The sequence below is a fragment of the Chaetodon trifascialis genome, chromosome 3 (genome assembly GCF_039877785.1).
Source record: "Chaetodon trifascialis isolate fChaTrf1 chromosome 3, fChaTrf1.hap1, whole genome shotgun sequence".
Taxonomy (NCBI): domain Eukaryota; kingdom Metazoa; phylum Chordata; class Actinopteri; order Chaetodontiformes; family Chaetodontidae; genus Chaetodon; species Chaetodon trifascialis.
Genome location: NC_092058.1, coordinates 8,389,995 through 8,408,460, shown reverse-complemented (window position 1 = coordinate 8,408,460; position 18,466 = coordinate 8,389,995). Strand labels below are relative to the sequence as shown.

At 41.4% G+C, this 18,466-nt stretch overlaps 1 protein-coding gene across 1 annotated transcript in view; it reads left to right on the top strand.

The window, feature by feature from the left end:
- Positions 1-10,909, top strand: part of tafa3a (TAFA chemokine like family member 3a) — a 91,511-nt gene extending 80,602 nt beyond the window's left edge. The window contains exons 3-5 of the mRNA XM_070958979.1: positions 1,080-1,229; positions 2,067-2,191; positions 10,516-10,909. Of these exons, the coding sequence (XP_070815080.1) occupies positions 1,080-1,229; positions 2,067-2,191; positions 10,516-10,527 (287 nt within the window). The 3' untranslated portion in view covers positions 10,528-10,909. The remainder of the gene's footprint in view (positions 1-1,079; positions 1,230-2,066; positions 2,192-10,515) is intronic.
- The last annotated feature ends 7,557 nt before the right edge of the window (positions 10,910-18,466 follow it).

Genomic DNA, 18,466 nt, shown 5'->3' with positions numbered 1-18,466 from the left:
CTCTGGCAGGGGTGGAGGGTCAGTGGATTAAGTATGTTGCTCAAGGATATGTGGACATGTGGAGTGGCCACTGGGGTTCAAAGCCTGGCTCCTCCACCTGGGAGATGACCTGGATTTCAAATAACCGTTGTGTTTGGATGTTTGAAACAAGACCGTGCTAAGAGATTACTCAAATGCCGTCAGCCAGACTTGCTGTCTCTCTCTGTGTCCAGTGTTTGTGCTAAGCTAAGCTAAGCTAAGATAAGCTAGCAGGCTTAGCTTTATATTTACTGTACAGACATGAGAGTGCAGGAAAGTGTGTTTTTCTAATCCTTTAAGGTCAAGATTTCGTCCAATATTTGCTCAAGACTTATGTATCAAGTGCTACGGTGGCATGTCAACAAAAACCTGTAAAAGACCAAAACCAATACTGCATTGATCCTGTTTGTGTATCCAAAGCCTGATCAGCACTGTGCAATAACCCTCCATTGTTGTCCAAAAATGATTGAGGAAACATCAATAAGCCTCACAGTGGCATTAGCTCACATGTTCCTTCATTATGTTGAACATATGTTGGCACTTGCTTTGAATCAATCCATCCATCCATCCTGGTGCTGTAAATATCCAATAATGTGTATTAATCCGCAGATGAAAATAGTTCCCAACAGATGCACTTTTCACTCCTTTTTGAGGGATGTTTGCTAAAAACTACAGCACCCAGCTGCTTTGCAAAATGACTTTGCTTTTTTTTTTTTTTTTTTTTTAATATATTTATGACCTGTTTTTTTTAAGATGTATGCCTTCAGTAGAAGCAAAGCTTTCAGCTGAGAGACACAGTGAAGTGAGAGAGAGACCAGCCTGATGCTGGTTTTGGTCTTTTCATGGGATTTCTTTGAAATGGAAAAAAACAAAGAGTAAAAGGAGCCTCATCCAAAAGAGAAGAAATCAAAATTAACACTCGTGTGTATCAAACAAAAGATAACAACATATTCTTCTAAAGATCTGCTATTTGTTACTTCACTGCTTTGGTGAGAAACATCCGAAAACGTGCAGAGAGCAGTCAGATGCATTCTAACCATTGTGTATGTTTGTGCTTTCAGTTCATGTGAAAGCGGGAACCTGTGAGGTAATTGCTGCACACCGGTGCTGCAACAAGAACAAGATCGAAGAGAGATCCCAGACTGTCAAATGCTCCTGCTTCCCTGGACAGGTGGCAGGAACAACAAGAGCGGCTCCATCTTGTGTAGACGGTATGCCAGGCTTCTCATTACAGTTTTGGTAATGATTTGAGACTGACTTCTGATTAGGGAAGAAATGCGCTACGGTGCAAAACTGTCACACCTGTCACTGTGCCTCTGGTGCTTATTTCACTGATTATTTGGGTATGAGAGGTTTATTGTATGAAAGACGGCAAAAAAGAGTCGAGATTTTCCTGATCCTGCTGCAGTATCCCGAAAGCTTTATAGTCTTCAAAATCAAATCACAGGTCAGTTTATTCTTTCTTTGTTGTTGAGGTTACATCAGACCATGTGCTGAGCGACATGTTCTGTACAGAAGGCTAGGTCATTTAATATCATGTCAAAAGTGGCCTCAGTTACAGGTGAATCGATCCTTATCTCCTCTTTTCACTGTAATAGCTCTGACATGGGCTTCCTTGACTTTGACAGTTCTCCTTTCACTTTGGAAATGTCGGGGGAAGCTGTTTCTCCCCTGTGGGCCTCCTCAGAGCAACTCAAGACCTTGATGCGCCAACCTCTGCCGCACGCTTTATTACCCCTCCCACATTCAAACATCCACCCTCCTCACAGTGCACGCACCTGCTCACAACACTCACCGGCTTGACATTGACCCCTGCCCTGTAATTCAGATCTGAAAACACACCGGGGCAGGACTGACGAGGCTCCTCTGTCAGCCAGAGATCAAAAGACGCTCTCTTCAATCACTGTGATGAGCATAAGAATACAAAGGAACTTGTTGTTGCTTCAGCCAGGGCAGATCCATGCTACACCTTCAAATAGCATGTTGTCAAATGCCTCCGGTAGCGTTTTGTTTACTGTTTTCTTTCCTTTCCTTCTTTTTCCTCACAGCATCCATAGTTGCACAGAAGTGGTGGTGCCAGATGCATCCCTGCATGGATGGGGAAGAGTGTAAAGTGCTGCCAGATCTCAAAGGATGGAGCTGCAGTACAGGAAACAAAGTTAAGACCACCAAGGTGCGTTTAATTCACAAAACATTTGTTGGCAGATAATAGATATTCTGGAATTGTCACACATAATAGTCAAAGATTAGGGCCAATGAAAAGGACTGTAAAATCATAGCCTTGGATAATAGTTGCAACAAAATGTGACCCCAGAATAACAGAGGAGGGCTGGGTAAGTGTTTGAAAAAAGAAAGAAAGACGAGCTAAAGAGAGCACTGGAGAAGATTTCTTTTATCAGCTTCAGATGAGAGCATAGCAGAGCAGGCAGAGTAGGAGGCAGCAGGAGAGGAAGATGTGACTCACAGGGGAGAGTCAGTGAAGTGTTTCTTGAAGCGATCAGCTTACAGCAGTAGAAAGAGGTGAGTTAAGTTCAGCTATCTATTTAGCAACACCTCGCGTTGTGTTGTGCAAGTCTAACTAAAGTCAGTTTATTGTATTTTTATTTACGCTGGTAATTTGGTAGAGCCAGGTAGATCAGGCAGTCAATCCAAGAGCCCACCAGCTAATTGTGCACAGCTGTGGAGAGAGTGGGCAACGCTGCGGGATAGAGCAGAGGTATTGGTATATTTTTAAGGTATCTTTAAGTTGCTTTCACACCTAACCGGTTAGGTTTAAACAAGTGGTGCGTTTGGCCATTTGGTTCAGTTCATTTCATCTGATGCGAGAGCTTCCAAACCAACTCTGGTACAGACTAAACAACCAGACCAAGAGCGCCTGAAAGGAGGGTCTTTGTCCGCTTCCAGGCACACTCTGGTGCAGCTCGGATCTGGTGTGAAAGCAAAACCATGAGCGTGATGTGAAAAGCTGGACTAAATCTCTCTGCTGATGGGCTGCTGAAAAAGCTATTTGCATCATCACAGGTCTCTCTTCAAAGATCATGTCAATGCAGAAAAGTCAGTAAGTGTAAGACTGAGCTGTACGTTTCTTACAGCTGAACCAACTGGATGGAACATAACAAACATGTCATTTTCAAAGGTAGCTACTCCTTCAGTTTGGTGAAAATGGCTAATCGTGAGCAAAGATAATGGAAGTAAATCAGGAAAATAAATTAACAAATAAGGTGCAGTAACGTATTGCACGGCTCCAGAATTCAAACACCCTCATGGGTACGCGTAGCACCGATGATGCAGGATGACGGTCGCCAAAACTGTCCAGTCAATGAATCACCTGTCAGTTAGAGTTGACAGTGTGAACTAACCAAAAGCCATAAATGTATAATTTTTGTCTTTTGTCCAGAGTCATTGAACCACACTGCAGGCCTAAAAGCACCTGTAGATTCAACAGACATTTTGACCAAAACTACAAACCAACATGCTGCTAATGTCTGAATATGATCCATTATTGTTTCCCGAGAGAGTGAACGCAGACTTCAATTAATAGAGATTAGATCTTTAATTAGGAATCCCTGAAACACCATCAATGTTGAGTGTGGACTCAGCAGGTTTTTTTTGTATAACTTGAGACAAATCTATTCATGTCTCAGTAATTTATTGTACATTTAGCTGCTGTTAAATCCCATAAATAGTATTCACATTTAAAAGTTCCTGTCAGTATTTTCATTTATGGGGATTATTTTATCAAACTTGTGATTTGGACAAACTAAGGCAATTAAATTGTAATTTCACATATTTGATGGGAAATTGATTTGCACTAAATATGCTGTAGTTGATGCCTGTTCTATGATGGCAGTGCTCTTTCATTAATGATAATTAGATATTTCCAGGGTTTTTATCACGAGCTCAGATCTGAACTTGTGATTAGACAGAGCTTATCTGCAAAGCAGACTATTTAGTGTCAAAATTATTCATGAATATACATGATGTGTCACATTGATAAATGCAACACAAGACATTTGTCTTGTTTCTGCATGGACCTGCTGTATAATTTCACAAAAATCTGAATTATAGTGTTGAAAGAACGTGTCAGATTGATTCACTTGAATAGTGCTAATAATTTAATGATGTATGTCATTAACATCAGACGAAGATCAGAAATAGACTGTCAGATGAGAACAAAAATATGTTTATGAATAGATTGAATAAATGTAGAAATATATATATGCATTTTCATAAGAGGTGCTTGGTCGGTGGTTCCTGTAAGAAATAAGAATCCCGTGTGCATTTCAGCATTGAGGGGAAGAGAGAGCAGGCCTTGAGTCTGGTCCTGCCTTTGAAAAGTCAGAGCAGGCTTGCATATGACTTCAAAAGTGTGCGCGAGAAGCAAAACAAAGGCAAGCAAAGGCAGGAGAAAGACAAACAAACAACAAACAAAAATCCCTCCAGGAGGCCAAATTGTCGAGTGGGATGTGCTGAGGCAGGGCAGGAGGGCTCTTGCTGTAGCGCTTTCAGAGATTAATAGAGGTTATCTGGACATGTGTTTTGGGTTTCAGGGTGTGGTAGACCTGAAGTGGATGGTAGGTAAGGAGGGGGGGGTGCAGTGGGTCCTTAGCCATCCATCACAGCCCAGTGTTTGACTCACCAAACGCCTGTAGTTGAGCTGCCTCTTCCATTATTCATGGCTACAGGAGGCCTGGACAAAGCAGAGCTTTTTATTTTAGCCGGGTTAATAATTCATGCCCTCTCACACAGCCACAGGAAAGCAGAAACAGAGGCGCAGACAAGCAGGGGTCCAGGTGGCTAGTAGAACCCTTCAGAACCTTGACTCTTTTTTGATTTGGGAGTCAGCGGGGGTCGCCCCATGCTCATGGCCCCACTGCCTCCCACAGAGAGCCGGCAAGGGACGGCCTGTGTGTGCTCGAGGGCTCTGTGCCCAAGCTTCCTGCTCAGTTAACATCGTTCTGAGGAATAAATAGAGGGCTCTGCTGAAGATGGAGCAGGTTCACAGGTATTTTATTGGTAAAGTGACACCGGTTCTTTCAAAATTACTTCAAAATCTAAATCTATGCTGGACAGTATCCCAAATAAGACTTTGGCTGATAAAAGATATATTTTAAATTCCTTTTTTAATATGACATGCCAAAGGCCTGTCAAATCACAAGTGGTCAAATCAAGTCTCAAACTCGAGTGGTGGGAATTCTTGTGAGCTGAAGGAAGGAGGCTTCAGACATCTTAAGCAGACGTATTTATTTCAGGCTTGATGCATCACGGAGAAGCTGATGAGCAGTGTGTGGCAGCACCACAGCAAAGCAAGCATTCCCTATTATGGATATTCTATACCTGTCTTCTACATGTGTGGTTCCTCTATTAGATCATCAGAGTTAACTTTAGCTCCGACCGTACCGACAAATGTTGTGACTTCCACCCCACTAAATGAGAACACTTTGACCTACTTCCTTATTAAAAATGTAAATACTTGGGCGATTTTCCTTGCATGGTCCTCCCTATGTGTGTACAGTTTATCTATAAGACCTTGGTTACTATGGTAACTGAGCCAGGGAGTGCCTTCCTATTTATATTCTATGTCCTCTCTACCAATAGTGTGTGAGACTGTCTGAGGGCTCTACTGTATGCTGCCCAACGTTGAGACGCGTGTGCTCATTACTTACGAGTAGGCATCTGATGGAACCTTCCTTCGTAAAGTGAAGTTAAGGTTCAGCCCGTCCTCACCAGACACACAGCCGTATAGATCATCTGTGTAAACAAGTTATAATGACCTGCGACCTCGAGTGGCTGTAGTAATTATGACGGGGGCAAAGTGGGAAGTCAGGTGATGTAGTATAAAGAGCAAGAAAGTCCACCGATGGAGGAAGGTGACTGCTTTAGTATCCCATGTGAAACTCAAATCCACCACTGGCTCATTTTAACTTGTGCAGTGTACTAACGATAAGTCACATGCGTAACAGTAACATACTTATTTTAACCCATGATCTTCTCCAAAACCTCACCAAGGACTTTTAGTGCCTAAACCTTGGCAAACGTACATTTTATGTGCAAGGTGTGCTGCTTTTCAAAGGCTGCTTGTGTCCAGGTGAAAACTCCAAACCTGAAGGTTTATGGGAAGTAAGTTTAGCCAAATAGCTGCCCTCAAGTGCAAATTCTTGTCACTTAAATCTGCACTAATCAATATTTTTAGAATAAAAATGGAACAAATAGCTACATGTTTATGAAAAAGCTTATTGTGAAAGAAGTCAAATGACTTTCTTTCAGCTGCGACTTAACTCTTTGTGTCATTTCTTGTAACATTTCTTGTCAACTCTTTTCCAGAAGCAACAAGCAGCTGTTTTTCAGTGAAAAAGCTGGAAACCTCCAGTTTTCTCTACCTGCGTAGCCCTAAACAGTAAAGACACTGAGCATTTAGCAGCTTTTAAAAAGACTTTTTTTCCAGGAGTTATTGGAAACAGCACACCTCAGATAAACAGCCAAAGCTTGGCTCAACCAGAAAGTAAGACAACCTTTCCTTCTTAAATCTCCTCTTAAAACATACTTTTAACAGAGATATCCTGATTTCTTTACTTTAGTTTCTTTTATCTCACATGTCCATCCATCCATTATCTATACCGCCTATCCCTTTCGGGGTTGCGGGGGGCTGGAGCCTATCCCAGCTACAATGGGCGAGAGGCGGGGTACACCCTGAACCGGTCGCCAGCCGATTGCAGGGCCTTATCTCACATGTTTTATCATAAAATCTATTGATTTGACCATTTCAATCACAGGTAATAATGCTAAAGTCCAACCTGAGTCCAAGTCAAGTTACTATTTTTAGTAAATACTCCGTAAAAATGGATCCTCAGTTGCATTAAATTCCTCATATATTCTATAGATTCTTCCTCTCTTGATGTCCAGTGGTAGAGTTGTTGATAAGAAAATGATGGTGTCGTTTCACCTCACGATGAAGTCACATCAATAAATCAGACGTCCGGGCACCCTTCAGGCCTCCTCTTGGACATCTCCAGTGGTTCCCTCTTTCTCCGCATGTCCTGCAGTGGCTAGTTTATAGTCCTGCTGATAATGTCAGGAATTATAACCCTGCCAGCTCCCGCTTTTCACTTCCTATCAATCAGAGGACAGAAGGCGAAAGTACCACAGAGCCTTTCCACTTGACAGGTGTTATGATGCTTGTTCAGAACGGGTGGAGGGTTGGTGATGGATAGCTGTCTGGGGCAGATTTCTTTTCGGGACGCAGTGAAAAAATGCCTTAAATTGACTGAACCACAAGGCGTGCATTCTAGCCTTCATATTCTGTATAATGACCTCAGCTTGAAATGTAGTAACTGGACTGTACCATTGTGTGTTTTTGCCTCTTCCTTCTGGGCCAATTTACCTGGAACTTGGGTCCTTTTTGAAGCCAAACAGGGCGGTGGGATTTCTATGAGATCATTACATTTATAAAATAAAATAAAACACAGTCATCTTGAATCATCAAAACAAAAATTACTCTGAAAATTACAACAATCTCAATCGACTAGCACTCATAACCAGCTTCGATCATCTAATTCCAATATATGGAAACACATCTGAAGGTATTAAGCTGTATTTACTTGTGAAGAACTGTGTGAATAACCAGATTTTCAGAGTTAAAGGGCTGAAAGACGGCATGAGACGTTTAGTCGATGAACAGCCTGAAAAGAGGAGCTAAATCATTGTATTGATGATTGATTTGTCTTTTATGGCCCATTAAGACATCGCTGCAGCCTGACACTGACCGTGCAATCTGCAAATTTAGAACAACACTGAAATCTGCAGTGATATATTTCAGTGAAAGTCCCAAAGAATCAAACCACGTTTTTTATTTTTATCTTGATTATAATGAGTGTGGGACACGCACATGTGTGCACACGTGTGCTTTCCATCAAAGGTAGGGTCTTAGCTTGTTTATCAATGGCTGTTTGAACCTACAGCTGACCAGTCAAGTGTGGTCTTTCATCCCGAAGCAGCTTAAGCATCAAACCCTGTGGAGCTGCCTTCTGTTCTCCTGATTCCTCTTTGTGTGTTAACTCACCGATAACCCCACAGTGACACCCACAGCACCACAGCGTGCTAATTGCTTTGATAAGGTTTCGCTTTGCTTCACATTTTTGTTTCCGCTGCCATATACGTTCCTTAGTTTTGTTTCGCACTGTTAGTTTTGTCTGTCTAAACTTGTTTATCTCTTCCCCTCACGAGGTGAAATTCCCTTTCAGAGATGCTCCTACAATTTAAAATGTGTCCCTGTTTGTGCATCTTATTATGTTTGTATTTTTCTGAGCTGAGCTTAGAATATGTGTTGACTAGAAATTTTCAACGCTTATCAATACTAAAAATCAATATTAAGCATAACTGTGCTTGTAGATGCATTTATGGGTTGATTATTGTGCCAATGCAGTATTCTTCTGCCAGTAGAAATATGCTGGAGGCCGTCGTTAAAAACGTTTGCCTCAGCCTAATGTAAGAATGTATATCTACAGCGTGTGCTGCAACAATAGCAGCACCAAATCATTTCCGTATGCTCTCTCACATCCATGATTCCTGAGGATTGTCACATGGAGGTGAAAATTAAATTGTGGCTCCCCACACAGCAAGCACTGTGTCTTCAGCTGCAGCTTTAAGCTGCATAAAAATCACACTTCCACAAAATATTAGAATTGTATTGCTTGGAAGGCTGATTGTGTGCGCGGTAAACCACTGGTGAGACCCTGCAAACTGCTAATTGAATGACCGTAATGTGCAAATATTCAATCAGGACCACCTGTGTTTATTTCTCTAAACTGTGTGTGTTGGGGGGGCGGGGGTGTTCGTGTGTGTGTGTGTGTGTGTGTGTGTGTGTGTGTGTCACTGTGCCTGCTGCATCAGAGTGCAAGTCAAAAAGTTACTTGTGTTCTACTTTTAAAGGGCAAACCAACAAGGAACAACATTCACCTCCCAGAGTATTTTTAGAGCTATGCTTAAAGTGAGAGTAGTACAAACTGCATCTTTCAATCTTTTAGATTAATATTCATGAAAACATCTGAGAATACTTATGCCAGCAGTATGCCATCATGAATAATAATATTCCCCTGTTTGCATGGAAATCATTGAGCATGATGTACATTGCATTACATCTGACTTCTCGCGGCTCACTGTCTTCTCACTTTCTCTGTATAACACCACAGATGTTTGAATTATAAACATGCCAGCTGGGAATATGCACACCTTGCACCTGATACATTTTTGACAGGCAGGCTATTGCTTATTGTTTTAATGAGATAGCCGCAGTTTGAAGTTGAAATTCAGCTGAAATGATTAGTCAATCAATCATTTAGTCTTTAGATAAAAACATGAATGAGGCTACAGGGGAAGGGGTTATTTGAGCTACATGCTCACGTCAGCAACATGCCAATATTTGATAATTAGCGCTAAATATAAAGTACAGCTATGATGTGTTTTGCATGTTTAACCATAAACCAGATTATTGGATAAAGTAACATTTTGACCAGATCGTGGCACTGGATGAAAAGCTGTGGGATCAACAAAGTAATTCATCCTGAAGGGGACACGACTGAAATGTACAAAATTTCTTGACATACCATCCAATAGTTATTATAATGCTAATAACTATGAGTGAGTCAAAACCACACGTCAGCCTTCTTATGGCAATGGAGGGAAATTCAGGGCGTTACAACAACAGCAATCTTTGCAATAGTTATTGAAATATTTCAGTGTGGACCAAAGTGATGGGAGATCGACCAGCTGATGTTGACTTAGAGCTAGAGCCATGGCTGAAATGATCAGCCACAATTTTTAAAATTAATTAATTATTGAATCAACAGTCAATTCACTAAGAATTTATTTGCACAAAATTGCCAAAAATCCAGCTTGTAAAAGTGAATATTTTCAGGTTTTCTTGGTCTTCTATGTTAGTAAATGGAATAACTTTGGATTTTGACTGTTGGGTTTATGAAAATAAGGAGTTTGAATGGATCAACTAAAGTTTTTTTTTTCCACAGTTATAGACCATACATCAGTTAATTGAAAAAATGATCTTCATTATTTAATAATAAAAATAATCTTTAGCTGCAGGCTTAATTTGAACAAAGTGACCCCGACAGTGTATTCTTAGAAAAAATTGATAGTGCAGAGACACAATATGCAGTATTAAATAGACTTTTGTCCATGTTAACAAACACTTTATATTTTTTTCTATTTCTAAACTCATTTGGACGTTTTTCTCCTTTTAAACTGGATTTTTCTTTGTGGCTCACTTGTGATTGCTCAGCTGTAATAGATACAGTAGGTTTAATTATTCCTCTCCTGTCACAGTGGCTTCTGTCATACTGCTTGTCAGATAGCACTGCTTTTGAGAGTGTTACTACTCCTATTTGTCATCGCTAATGACTCAAATCCCTTTTTATCCCCAGCACCCATTCATGTCACTGACACAATTTCCTTCTGATTCCTGACTCTGTTTTCATTTCTTTCTAGGTCACACGATAGTCGTCTGTTTCCGGGATAACCGTGCTTGGGACCAGACCTTGTTTCTGTGCCCAACACCATGGGACATTTGGATATCATGTGTTTTGAGGATTGGTGGAAACCAGGGACCAACAAGGACAATAATCACGGACATTCCACCAAACGAATGGAAGAAAAGGACCAGGGAACATCATATAAGACTACATATCCCAAGAAATTCCTGACTTTAGATCCAGCATCAACAGTAGCTGTCTCTGAACTCTACTGCCCACCAAATCTCTCTTTGTATTATAGTTTTATTCCTATGGACTAGAAGACTCAACCATGAAGATATTTATTGACTTAAAGACTGTGGATTACACTGAGAAAAAAAAAAAAAAAAAAAAAAAAAAAAAATCACCTCCTAAAACAAAACCATGTGATGTGAAACTTTTGTGTTATTTTCTTGCCACAGGACTCTTGATGCATATCTGTGTTGACGATCTAGTGAGATCATAAGCATTTCCATTCCTTTTAGCCTTATGCAGCAGATATCTCCTGTTTCTTTTTTGTTGATTTGAAACTATCGAGTGTTTGGCTTTCTTAAGTTTGTTAGGATGTCAAGTCTTCTTTTTAAAGACAAAAGATGATGCCACAACAACAAAACCCAGAAAAAAATGTAATGATGTTTGACTACAAGTCACCAAGGGTCAACACAGCTGAGTTCTGCCAAAATGTTTAATGGTATCTGTTGTTTTCAAAGCCTGGTGACTACCATTGATTACAAATGTCGATATTATCTCAATAAATCTAACTCAATGGATATCACTGTTCAGAAAAATCCGGGTTTTTACAGTCTGTGGTGAAGCTTTTTGTATACAGTACATCAGATAAGCCGGTCAAGCAAATAATTTGATAAAAAAAACAAGAGGAGGAGAGAGCGCACAGCTAATCAATGTTGCCTTCGTGATGGAACTGAAATGTAAAATTCAGCAGATGCAAAAATGGGCCAAAAACACAAAGGAAAAAATCTCGCCACACTGTGTCTTTAAACCAAGTTACTTCACAGAAAGCCATCTGAAATCTGGTCCAGAGAGAGACTGATAATTAGCTCTCACCCTAACACAACCCTAATCCTGTTTGATTCATTCCCCCAACTAGATGTTGTCACCACCCAAGCCTGCCTTCGCTGTGTTAAGTTAATGCTACCCATTGGTGCGAGTGAATTCCAGTAAGGCGTTGCCTGTTAGAAATCCCAAAAGGATTGTTAGTGCATGTCATTAAAAGGTTACAGAAAATAAACCTTTCGAGGGATACGGGGAGGGTAAGGTGGAGCAGAAAGGTGATTAAAAAAATGGACAAAGACAGAAACCAGTGGGCTGCAGAAAGGGATTATTTAGCTCTAGTGGGCTTGAAGGCCACCTGTGCAGTCCATAAGATGTCCATCCATTCTGCTCATGCACACTGTGGCTACTATCATTACTAATATCAACATGCAGCTCCATCCCCCTCTGTGGAAGCCAAACAGGTTAGAGGCAGGAGGCAGAAAATGGTCGGAGATGTATTTATATTTCGCCTGCATGTGGCATTTACACCGTTGAGACAGGAAACCATGTTTTATATAATACAGGGACCCCTCCTCTGATATGATAATGAGAGACATCTCGGAAATGTCATTTTTCTCTATAGCTGTCATGCTTATGACTCCAAAACAAACGTCAACATCCCATCTGTGTGTGAATGAAAATCAAAGATGTTCCTGAACTGCTGCTGCAACACAGACCGAACTCGCATAAAGCCGCACGTTGATGCGGAGAAAGCTTTAGTCAATAAATTGTAAGCGTGTTAAGACTACAAACAAACCACCACTTTGTGGGGAATTTCATGTTTTGTAAGTCAATTTCTGTCTGTAATTGAAACAGCGCATTCACTGCAGAATGCTCCTTATACTAAACATAATTAATTAAGCAAAAATGTAGATGGCTCGCTCCCAAAGATCAGACCCAAGGGACCAGCGCTGAGGGGAGGAGTGCGGAGGGCTGCTACGGTTAGCAATCCAGGTTGCCTCTTGTTTGGTTAGAAATCATTAAATTACAGTAATGACTAATTTCTCATTCCTGCATGCAATTCGCCGGAGACCACCATGGATTTAATAAAGAGCTGGCGATGAATTACAAACAGCGAACGGCTGAGGAAAGGCTACGTGATTATACAGAGTAATTCAAAAGTGCATTAATAAAACAATACAGAAACATTGCTAAATCATTTGAGATAAAGGCTATTTGCATAATTCATTAAGATTAATCAGACCAGGCAATCCACCACAGTGCTCCGAGGAACAGAGAGAGGAGACATGAATCCAATCCCCTGGAAAACCCTTTCTATCTACAAACAATGATACAAATCTACCCTTGGATCAGAGAATTAACCTCTGTGCACTTTACAGCCCCTCCAGTGTGGAAACACAATCCTTCAGTCATTCACCTTTATGTGGGCTAATATTCTATTAATAATGAAAGATCTTTTCATACCCCGGGTCCTCTGGGTTTTGTTGCTTTGCCATAAAAGACCTTCACAAAAGTTGAATGGAAATGTATTGTGCGTGTTTGGAAACCACAGTGTGGATCTGAGGGCTGGCTGCTTGGCACTTCTGTGCGCTGCCATTGACTTCGGTGTTTCATTCTCTGCAGTACAATGAGTCAGGCAGGATGCACATGGGATGAGTTTGGCAGTGGTCACGGATCACATACTGTAGATAATTCACTTGTTGTGCAGGCAGAGCCCACCTGTAACCACTGCCCTCTTCACAGCGGTAACTATAAGCTGACGTGTGACTGATATCATGTTTAACATTTTGGAAAATTGTTTATTTACTGTCTTGCTGAATTAGATGAGTAAATTGATTGGCTTGGTTAGCTTAGCGCCGCACAAGAACAAAATCGGCCGACCACTAATTAGTACGTTATATCTTGTTAGTTTAATCCAAACAAAAATTGAGGTGTGAAAATGACATGGTTTACAGGGGCTTGTGTGCCAGACTGTTTCTTGGCTGCGTGCAGTGACGTCTTGGAATCTCTGCTTGTTCATTGACTCCAGCTCCCTGCTGCCTGCCAAGAAATAGTCTGGTACATGCACTATATGGCCAAAAGTCAATGAGACACCCCTACCAATTATTGAGTTCAGGTGTTTGAGCCACACTCATTGCTAACAGGTGCATGAACAGGTGCATCCAGCACAGAGCCATGAAACACCCATGGAGAAACATTTAGCATTTAGAATGTGTTGCAAAGAGTTCAGTGACCTTTAAATGTAACTCTGTCATAGATGCCATCTTTCTTCAGTTCATGAAGATTTCTGCCCTCTTATATCTACCCCCGCTTATTTGTCAGTGGAAGCACCTAGAAGCAACAACAGCTCAGCTACGGGGTGGAAGACCATGCAAACTCACAGAGCGGGAGTCGACGAGTGCTGAAGTGCAACACGTTAAAATTTGTCTGTCTGTTGCATCACTCACCACAGCCTCTGGAAGCAAGATCAGCGCACGAACTGTGCGTCGTGAGCTTCTTGAAATGGGTTTCCATGGCCGAGCAGCTGCACGCAAGCCTTACATCACCATGTGCTGGAGAGGAGTGGTGTAAAGCACGCCTCGACTGGACTCTGGAGCAGTGGAAACATGCTCTTCAGAGTGATGAATCACGCTTCACTGTCTGGCAGTCTGATGGATGAATCTGGGTTTACAGTGTTTTATAGAGGTTCGTGTGGCAGACCAGCTCTAGTTTTGGTGGTTGTCAGGAGAGCACTGCATACGGGAGCACTCAGTGTCTACTGTATAGTTCGGTGGAGATGAGGTAATGCTAAGAGGCTGCTTTTCCCTTAGAACGAAGGGTCCTACCCCAAACATTAATACTACAGGATGCAAAGGCACTTTAGCCAATTGGCTAAAACTTCCAACGTTGAGGCCACAGTTTGATGAAGGCCCTTTGCTCATGACTGTCCATCATCAGTGCCTGAAATCATAAATACTCTTTTGGCTGAATGGCCACAAATTCACAGACACACTCCAAAATCTTGTGGGTATCTCATTCCAGAAGAGTGGCGGATTGTATAGCTGCAAAGGGGATGGGGGGTGGGGGGTTCCAACTCCATTTTAATGCCCATGATTTTAGAATGGGATGTTTAACAAGCTCCCTTTGCTGGGAAAGTCAGGTGTCTCCTGATTTTTGGCCATGTAGTGTAAGTCTTTGTGCTAAGCTAAGCTAAGCAGCTGCTAGTGGTAGCTGGAAAATGAAGCCAATGTGGAAATGCCAAAAACTGCAGTTCCTTGAATGACCACTTGAGGCAAGTCAATCCCCACAGACCCATTTTTGAATTAAGTGTCCAACTTTACAATTGAAATAAAAATATTTACAGCCTGGTACATAAGCAGCTTTGGTCTCTGTGCTATGTGGGGACTGAATTCTTAAAGAATTCCCTCATTTAAATCATTTTAAGACTTTGCTTTGGTTGCTTTGAGTGACAGCAGCTGCTTGGCTTCAGCAACCAGGCTTCATCCTGCCACCTCAGCTCCACCCACACTCGATAACAGGTGAAGTCACAAACTACATCCATTGTTTCATACGGTCTATAAGGCAGCTTCGTGTTGAATCAATCTTCTCATCTTACTCTTGGCAAGAGCAAGTGAATAAATGTATTTCCAAAAAATTCAAACTATTCCTTTAAAGGCAACAACATTTGATATCTGCTGATTTTTTTTTTTTTTTTTAAGAAATAACAATAATATCAAAATATTCATCAGTGTGAAAAATGCCTCACCCTGCACATTAAACTTCAGATATATCTCCTAATGAAATGATCTGAGGTGGGTTATAGTATGTAGGTTGTTATCTTATACAGTAGCAGGTTTAATTGCATGTTTTACTGACTTGCTGCCTCTGAAGCTGTTGATTAAAGTCCTCCAACACCTCATCTATGGATTAAATTCCCTGGTCAGGCATCTGAAAGAGAAAATATTAGTAAAATGGCATTTTCTTGCTCTGGCCAGGGAGGTGCGCTCATCTTTTTGGAAAAGGATGAGACGACTCACCAATCCTGTTTTTAATGGAAGGCCAACATGAGAGCAACATTTCAGTGTCTCAGAGTTGCAGCTTTCTATTTGTAATGTTCTCCTTTTCAATGTATATGTAAAATTAATTGAGATGAAGGAATAAGTGAATATAAATTGAAGAGCACTAACAGCCAGTTTGGTTTATGGGCTTATCTAAATCAAGCAAGATAGTAATCAGAAATCGGTAGAGACAGCTTTCATTCATCCAGAGAAAAAAAGAAACATAATGCAGACTTAGATCTAAATCAAGGAGGGTCTTGCACTTTACGAAATGCGCAAACTGAAAACAAAGCTCAGTTACACAAACACCATCTGGTGGGTTTGCCAGGGCTTTATCTTGACAGGATGAATTAGTTTGAAAAACTGTCAGATAGACCAAGCAAAATGAGATTTTCTCATTTCATAATGAAAGCTGACGGACTGTAATGAAAAAACGCTCGATCTTGAAAACACCCAAGATGAACTGTATAAATCCAGCTGGAAAAAACTTTGCTGCATTTCTTTTTAATCCAATTGTGTTATTCTCTCTTTTCAATATCTGGGGTATTTTTCGTCCCTAAATTGGATGTTCTAATTCAGTTTGGGTCGGAGTTTGATGTTATTTCTGACGGCTGTTTGTGTTATTCTCGTCATCCGTAAGCAGTTTATTTTGAAGTGAGTTGTGCCTCTCTGTGTGCACTGCTGTGACCTGAGGCATAATGGGATTATCCTGCTCAAGGCAAGACGTAGATGCCTTGAATTCTAATATCAAAGTATTCCTCGCTGTACCTGACACCTCCTCCTCTCTGTGTTTCTCATGCCTGACTGGACTGGGAGGCGATTAGCTCATGAATCACGACACAGCCTGCAAGCTGCTTCGGCAAGTCATTCACACATCCTGTTGAGGTTTCTTATCCAAAGTTGTTTTTCTTTTTTCCTTTTTTCTGGCTATTTACCAAAGCACATACTGTACCTTCACATGCACTGACAAGTTCTGCGTGGAGCGAGTGTCAGCTAATCGTACCAGGTTTTTCTGTGGGCCAAAATGCTGCAGAGGAATCTGACTGGGCTGCCCAGCTCCACAGGTCTGAGGTGTGCAGTATCCTTTAGGTGCCCGTATCCAAGCACGGTGCCGACAAGACGTTAGTGCAGGCCAGCGCGTTTGCTCCCGCACCTCATCAGAGACACTCTCACCTCCCTCACTGCATTATCACAATGCCACTGGGTCAGTGAAAAAGGTCTGCTGTAATTTGAAAAGGAAATTATCTTTTGTGAAATTTACTCAAACAGACCAGGAGTAAGGGAGGAAGAGGAGGTCGAGGGTGAGTGGGTGTCTACAGGTGTGGGGAGTTAATAGAAAGGTGAAAAATACTGCTTCCTCTCCTGGCAACCTGTGAATGGGTTAATGGCAGAGAGGTTTGCAATGAGCTGATATCTATGTGGATGGGCAGGGAGGGAGAGGCAGAGACACACAAAATGACATTCTGATGGATTTCTAACTGCCTTTTTTCTCCTTGGCCCCATTTGTGGCACAAAACCGGGCATTTATTTATTTATTTACCTCATTTCTTGACGCCGTAAATAGCATCCATTTCTTTGCTAATGGTCAGGATACACTACACCAGGAGCAGGGCCGGCCCCAGTGCGACATTTGATGATTTAGGGGGCCAGTGGATGAAGCGAGTGAAATTAAAGTATCTTTAATATTCTCTTTTAGAGCTCGGTGGGGTCAATGCACTGCCATTGTGCTAAAAGGGATCCTCTAGTATGTTTGTGGTGTGCAAATGTGCCTCACTGCTTTGAGATGCAGCTGGATTACTTGTTTGTTTGTTTTTTTGTGGATAACAAATGGATGTTTTTTTTTTTTGATGTTTTGTATGAACTCTCTGACAACTGTTGGAAGGATTGCCATGAAGTTTGGTATAGACATTCACAGTCCCCAGAGGATGAAACCCGACTTTGGGCATTCTGTGAAATTTGCCTTTCCATTACGAGGCTGACATTTTTCTTTTTATTTTTTTTTTATAAAAACATGAAATTTGGTACCCACATCCATGTCTCGCTGAGGATGAAGGACAATAACTTTGCTCCCCTTTTCATCAACACCATCAACAACCATCATCAGTTCCAGTACTTTGGTTTATGACCAAATACCTTTGTCCTACTTAGCAAATGTTTGCGTGACAACATGTTTAGGGAATGTGGTGAACATTGTTCCTGCTATAAATCAGATGGGTAGCAGTGGCAGTGAATTTCCATGTTATCTTCACTGTGATAAACACATGACAAAGCACCCACAACATCTCATAATCACTCAGGTAGACATCATACATACATCCTTTAGCACAATACAAGCTGTGGCTGAAAGTGGGGATCTACCCTTCCTCGTATTTCATGCCATTTGATATCTTATATCTGCATTTCAAATTAAACACACACACACACACACACACACACACACACACACTCAAGGCTGTTTTTTAAGGCTGAGATGAGAGATTAAACATAAAAGTGAAAAAGATGAGGTCTGAGAAAGTTCAGACTTGTTTAAAATGTTTCAGTCAGTTTTGATGTTTAGGTTGGTTTTTCACCACATTGGGACCGACTGAAGTTCACGAATCACCCCGTCTCAGCCATATGGAAGCGTGCAGGTGGACCTTGGTGATTAATACAAATGATTTATCAAAGTAAATAGCTCGAGCTGCTCACTCTCCACTCTGAGCCAAAGAGTGATTTAAGATCTGTGGCCCATGCGGTTCAGGGGAACTTCCTCCAACAGATGTTCCTGACTAATTATCTATTGTAGCGCAGATCCCACAATCCCTCAGTTCCTCTGCTGTCTTCCGGTGGGAGCCTGGTCATCCCTGTTTCATATCCTTGGCTTGGTCTCCACTTACC